This window comes from Littorina saxatilis, linkage group LG8 (assembly GCF_037325665.1).
Source record: "Littorina saxatilis isolate snail1 linkage group LG8, US_GU_Lsax_2.0, whole genome shotgun sequence".
In the NCBI taxonomy this organism is placed as follows: domain Eukaryota; kingdom Metazoa; phylum Mollusca; class Gastropoda; order Littorinimorpha; family Littorinidae; genus Littorina; species Littorina saxatilis.
The window spans coordinates 18114296-18121639 of record NC_090252.1 but is presented as its reverse complement, the minus strand read 5'-3'; the positions used below and the strand labels follow the sequence as shown (position 1 = coordinate 18121639).

The following is a 7344-nucleotide window of genomic DNA, read 5'->3' as shown; positions in this document are numbered from 1 at the left end:
TCATTGAGTTGAAAACTTTGAAGTCTCTGTTTTGGGCGGTCGCTTGTGGCGTGTCGGGGTGCTTTGGAGTTTGGTCACAAGATGGGATATATATTCAAGAGAAATAAGACAGGCTTGTGAGGTATGTAAACTCATTTTATAATTACTATTTTTTTTGTATTGTGTTATTTTGCCTTGTTAGTTATTACCAGCTCTCCCAAACTGAGTCTCTCTCTCTTGGAATTTTTGTGATTGAGTTTCAGTTGTCACTGTCAGTGTGGGGGAAAAACTACATAATCTGAAAGCTGTAAGCCCTGATGATAATAGTATTACAAAGGAAATATATTAGTGATTATTATCAGTGCTCTTTTTCTCTCCCACTCTCTCTTTCTCTCTCTCAAACTCTCTCTTGCTCTCTAGCTTTTTTGTTGTTTGTTACTAATCTTATTTGTTGTTTTTTTATTTACCAGGATTGCACCTTCACAAAGCAGCAGTATTCATGTAGCCGACTTGATGGGAGCAACAACATCACTATGGGGTTTGACGTCAACAACTCCATTGTCATGTGCTTCAACGAGTTAGGATGTGGCGAGGCAGCTCTTCGGAAGTTCTCTGCCATCATGTCGATTCCAGGATTGTCGCACAACACCTATCGGCGTATCTCCAAGAAGGTGGGTGGTGCACACAGAGAGGTGACTGCAAATGTCTTGCAGGCAGCTGTTCAAGCTGTGCATGATGCCAATGCACATGGCGACCCGGACTTTGACAACGGTGACAACAGTGACGAAGGTGGTGACGCAGAGTGTGCAGCTAATGATGGTGACAGCAGCGACTCTGCAAATGTTGACAGTGACGACGACAGTAGTCATAGTGGCTCTACTGCTAGCACAGCAAGAAGAGACAGTGATGATGAAGGTGAGGGTCGGCATTGATGGTTACATCGGTCTCGAACATTTGCCAACAACTGTTGTTGGACATGCTGTTGAAATAGAATATTTTTTCGACATGATTAATGGACACACTAACCCCGCTTACTTGCCTGCTAATGTTGTCAGTGACCAAGGCTTTCATTTGACTAATCTAGAAGAGGGATTGCATCAGGCTTTTGCTGTGTCAAACTACATCCTTGCAACATTTCAGGAATCGACCATTGCCATTCACGGTAACCTGGATAGTCAGTGTTTTTATTTGTTTGATTCCCATGAAAGAAACAGAAATGGCGATCATTCTTCAGGTGGTGCTGCTGTTTTGATGTCATTTGATTCTTTTGCAGATTTGACTGTTTTTCTAGAAACACATTATCAATGCTTTTACCAATTAACACCTGTTCATTTTTCTCCAAGTTCTATCCAAACTTCTGCTAGTCAGTGTGGACAGAACAAGCTTGGTTCATTCAAACCAGGTCATTCCAGTATGCCAACAGATTTTTGTACTCCAAATCCAGTCAGTACTGCTAGTACTATTAGTGACACTGACAGAGATCAAAAAGAAAAAACAAATCAGCGCAAATGTACCACTTCATCTAAGACTCCTTTGAACATGAAAGGGAAATGTGCCACTGACAGTGACAATGTTGGGATTGAATTGAACCCACAACAGCCTAATTCTTTGTCAGACATTTTTGTTGAACAGGAAAGTATGTCTGTGTTTAACAATGGGCGGAACATGGAAGAAGCTTTTCTACATGCAAATAGTACTTACACTGAATTGAACACACAGGATGTTTGTGAACTTGAACAAAGTTATTTTCCTGGCTTGAGTATGGAGGACATTTCGGAACATATCTCACTTGAACACGCTTATTTCCCTGAGTCACGCACCAGTCATTCATGTGGAAATGTTTCTATGATACACACAGCAACAGCTGAAAATGAAATTGATGCTGATGACAACTGTCATGCTCGTGCTGATGATGACATCAACCTTGGACTTGAACCTGAACACAATTTTTGTTTTTCGCAAAGAGCACATGCTATCAGGGATGTCGTTAGGTGTCGGACATCGGACATTTATTGATGAAAATCCCCAAATGTCCGATTCACATTGCCGCATGTCGGTCAGATGTCCTATCGTTTTAGCCTGAGCGTGGTCATTGTCCGATATGTACTCCATTCCTTCGGACAGCGCGATATTCGTTAATTTTCATTTCAAGATACAAATCTTCTAAAAGACCGAACGCTCTCGTGTTCAGCTGACACTGAAGTTGCCAGTGCCGCGTGCGAATCTTTTTTGTTGTCGGGAATTCGCGAACCGTTTGCGGTATGCGCCGTTTGGGTATTTATAACCGTCTCGGTGCAGCGCACTGATCTAAAAATAGTGGATTATTTTTAGAATAGATCAGTGCATGCTACAGTAGTACGGGAGACAACTCCAGCGGCTCTGAAGTTGTTCATGTTGGTTTCTTTTTTGTGGTTTCTTTGAAACAAAACAAATACAACATTATACGCACACTGTGTTGATGTATTTACTATATTATGTGTGTGTTCTACAGCGCGCGCGCATGGGTGTGTGTGTGTGCGTGTGTGTGTGGGCGCATGACTTTGGAACAATTCCATGGAATGTTATAAGCTGTTTGGCGCAAATTCATAATGTCCTATGAAACTTTCTGAAAGCGGTCAAATGTCCTATTGATGCTGAAGAACTCAGGACATTTGTCCTATAGGTATGAATTTGTAGCAACATCCCTGTGCTATTGAAGCAACTGTAAATGTTTCATCAAGACTGCCTGTCCATGATTTCATCAATGTTGAACACTCTTTTTCACAGAAAGACAGACGAAAGCGACGCCGTGTTTCCAAAACTAAAACTACAAATGTTTCTCTTGACAGTGCCAACTCGCATGTCCATGATTTCATCAATGTTGAACACTGGTATTTTTCACAGAAATGGATGGCGCAGACTAACATGAACATGTGCTAGAAAAATAATGTAAAATGTTTAAATATAATCTAATGTCAGTTGTGGGCAAACACTTAACCAAAGTTAAAACGTGACCTCAAAAATGGGGTAATATGCAAAAACTTAAAAAATATATCAATATGTGATGTCATGTTAAAGCTGTCTGCAAGCAGATTTCTACACCTTCTCGTGTCATGGCCTATCCGATTCCTTATATCTCAAAGTGTCTTCCACTTAATTTTCAGCCCCCTAGAGCAAGTCATTTGGCTGCAATCAAAGGAAACAACAAAAGCAACGAAAAAGTTTTTATTTTACTGCGTTTTAGTGAAACATGCAGCCAATAAACACATATTCACTTGCAAAATTATACAACAAACTGTATCAATACATGTTTGTCACATTGCATTCCAAAAAAATTATCTACGATACCAAACCTAGAAAATAAACTGTACTTACATGTATGCGCGTCTATCTAACCGCACCTGGGATAACTGCAGTGAGTCGTCAAAAATAGTGTTTTTTCTGTGCGTTTTTTGCAAATAATGCAATAACAGCACACACATTTGCTTGCAGAATTAAACAACAAATTTCACTGATAGTGATACATGTTAGTCATTTTGCATCCAAAAAGAATGATCTACGACTCCAAACTTTGAAATATAAACTGCACTTATATTAAAATATTCTGTCAACACGTACTTCAGTTTAAGGCCTAAGTACTTAAGCATTTAGGGTCGAATCTACTTCCGCTATATTCGAAAGGGTGTGCTTGCCAGCTTCTTTAATGCAAAAAATTGAAAATATTATTCATGACGTTGCATTAAAAAAAAAAAAAAGCTTTCAGATCTTAGAATGTCACTTCATGTTTAGACAAAAACTTCAAATTGTTAAAACATGTCATTTGGGGGGGGGGGGGGGGGGGGGTAAAAACTTAAAAAATACTGAAATTTCATGTTGCAAATGCCTTAGTGGGCAAAAACTAAAAAATGTTAAGGTGTGACTTTATTTAGGCACATTTCAACTCGCTTCTCATCAAGGATAGCAAAAATGTGATTCAAAAATTTTCTTATTTGTATATTACACTATTTTTTTCCGATCAAATTAATTATTACAAAAATAGTCTAAAGTGACAAACTATGAAAATCATGCATTTAAAAAAACCCAAAGCTTTTAGAGCTTTCTGATGTCGCTGTAACACTTAAAGCTGCCAGCAAGCAGATTTCTACACCTTCTTGTATGATGGCCTATCCAATTCCTTATATCTCAAAGTGTCTTCCACTTTATTTTCAGCCCCGTAGAGCAAGTCGTTTGGCTGCAATCAAAGCAAACAATAAAAGCAACGAAAAAGTGTTTATTTTACAACGTTTTTGTCAAACATGCAGCCAATAAACAAATATTCACTTGCAAAATTATACAACAAACTGTATCAATACCTGTTTTTCACATTGCATTCGAAAAAAATTATCTACGATACCAAACCTAGAAAATAAACTGTACTTACATGTATGAGCGTCTATCTAACCGCACGTGGGATAACTCTGCAGCAGAGCGTATATTGCACGCTCTGCTCCGCAGTGAGTCGTCGAAAATAGTGTTTTTTTCTGTGCGTTTTTTGTAAATAATGCAATAACAGCACACACATTTGCTTGCAGAATTAAACAACAAATTTCACTGATACATGCTAGTCACATTGCATCCGAAAAGAATGATCTACGACTCCAAACTTTGAAAATAAACTGCACTTATATTAAAATATTCTATCAACCCGTACTTAAGTTTAAGGCCTAAGTACTTAAGCATTTAGGGTCGAAACTACTTCCGCTATATTCGAAAGGGTGTGCTTGCCAGCTTCTTTAACAAAAATATTCATTTTGTCAAAATAACATGGACGCCTGTTCATTTTGAATGAACATTTTTCTTGTTAGCATTGCATTTGGGAAGGGCTACTATTATAGTGTGTTTTAAGAAAGAAAAACATTATAGTATCGGCAGAACACGACCAAATGAGTTTTCGTGTCACAGCGTTATGGGCGTGAGATTTTTAGACTTTTTGTTCTCACACTGTAGCAAAATCATTGACAACACAGACAAGTCAGTTTTAGCATAGACATTGGGAAGGGCTACTATTATAGTGTGTTTTAGGAAAGAAAAACATTATAGTATCGGCAGAACACGACCAAATGAGTTTGCGTTATGGGCGTGAGATTGTTTTTGTTCACACTGCAGATCATATCTCAAAAACTACTGAGTGGATCTTTATGAAATTTGATATGGATATTTTTGACTGGATTTTCTCATAGAAGGTTTTTCCGTTTATTGATAGGACAGTTTGATGACGTCATATTTTACCGTTTGCCAAAAGGTCGAGGCAGCACTTTCACAGTTACAGTTTTTCATCAATTTGATCGAATTTCTTATCACACAATCTCAGATCTAGGCCGGATTATTGGATTGCATTTCAGCTTGGTCACTTAAAGTTTTGTTATTGAAATGTTTGTTCGAAATATGTCATTTTTTTCAAATTTTTAAAAACTAATATTTGAAACAGAAAATTTATATTGGTGTATTCCCTATTGCGTCCTGTATCTAAAACTATATAGTTTTGTTGTTTTGTATTGATAATTATGCTTAAAAATGAAGAAAACCGATAAATAACCACTATCTTTATTTATGAAAAAAGACACTTAAAAACAACTTCTATCTATTCCTTATCATTTTCTGATTCCAAATATATATAGTTTCATGGTGTTTGACGTTGAAAATATGCTCAAACTTAACAAACTCGGATCGTTGAATGGAAATTATACTTCCAAGCTCCAAAAGCACGTCATTTCAAGTGTGGAACACGCTCATGACGTCATACTGAAAGGTGATGAATTATGGCTTCACCTTGCGATGTTTCATTTCAAACATGGTAACATTTTTAAAGGGGTTTCTTTCTCAGATTTTTGTTTGCCCTCTGTCTGTCTCTCTATGTCTCCGTCTGTCTGACTGATTCAATTAAATGTGTAATTACTTAGTTTTGCAAATGTCAAACTAAGTATGATATACCTAATTGATTCAGGTCTCTAAATTCTTATTGTAAAAGTGTGAGTTTTATTCAAAACAAATTTAATTGGTGTTTTAAACTCAATAATGGGGCATGCTGTGATGAGCAGAAGAATGTGTGTTTACGAGCAGAAAAAGCCCATCAAAGTCAAGAATCGTGTTTTTCTTTTTCTATTTTCACCTTGTAGCTTCACCGGCACGGTTGGCCTAGTGGTAAGGCGTCCGCCCCGTGATCAGGAGGTCGTGGGTTCGAACCCCGACCGGGTCATACCTAAGACTTTAAAATTGGCAATCTAGTGGCTGCTCCGCCTGGCGTCTGGCATTATGGGGTTAGTGCTAGGACTGGTTGGTCCGGTGTCAGAATAATGTGACTGGGTGAGACATGAAGCCTGTGCTGCGACTTCTGTCTTGTGTGTGGCGCACGTTATATGTCAAAGCAGCACCGCCCTGATATGGCCCTTCGTGGTCGGCTGGGCGTTAAGCAAACAAACAAACAAACTTGTAGCTTCATACAGACACTAAGCAACAGTGTAGTACCACTTCCAGTGCAATATCTTGTACTTTAATTTTGACCATCTGTGTAACACTTTATTGACCCATGATCTGAGCTGTTCACATATGCATATATACATATATACATATATACATACATACATACATACATACATACATACATACATACATACATACATACATACATACATACATACATACATACATACATACATACATACATACATACATACATACATACATACAGATACAGAGAGAGAGAGAGAGAGAGAGAGAGAGAGAGAGAGAGAGAGAGAGAGAGAGAGAGAGAGAGAGAGAGAGAGAGAGAGATAGCGAGAGAGAGAGAGAGGGGGAGAGAGAGAGAAGAGAGAGAGAGAGAAACAGAGCGAGCGAGAGAGAGAGAGAGAAGAGAGAGAGAGAGAAACAGAGCGAGCGAGAGAGAGAGAGAGAGAGAGAGAGAGAGAGAGAGAGAGAGAGAGAGAGAGAGAGAGAGAGAGAGAGAGAGAGGAAAACAGAGCAAGAGAGAGAGACTCAGAAATATTCTTAAATATATTTGTAAAAAGACGGTTGTCGGTATGTTGGTAAATTGTGACATAAGAAAAGAATACCCCAATCGTGTCAACCAAGAGCCACCACCGATAAGCATTGCCACATGACTAGGCATTTCTGGGGCTGTGGCCCGATCATTTCACTTCGCCGTCTACTTTTATCCGGGCGGACAGTAGGGGTATCTCCCCCCGTACCGTGCAGATCACACTCAGTCACCACATGTAGACAAACGGGGTGCCCCTTGGGCAGACACCGTTTGCGTTAGAGGATAACTCGTTGTTGTTGTTGTTGTTGTTGTTGTTGTTGTTGTTGTTTTTGTTGTCGTTGTCGTTGTTGTTTTTGTTGGCGATGGCGATG

At 38.8% G+C, this 7344-nt stretch overlaps 1 protein-coding gene across 1 annotated transcript in view; it reads left to right on the top strand.

The window, feature by feature from the left end:
• The first annotated feature begins 512 nt into the window (after positions 1–512).
• The window catches only part of LOC138974151 (mucin-2-like), a 13337-nt gene continuing 6505 nt past the window's right edge, over positions 513–7344 (top strand). The window contains exon 1 of the mRNA XM_070346846.1: positions 513–894. Coding sequence (XP_070202947.1) covers positions 513–894 — 382 coding nt within the window. The remainder of the gene's footprint in view (positions 895–7344) is intronic.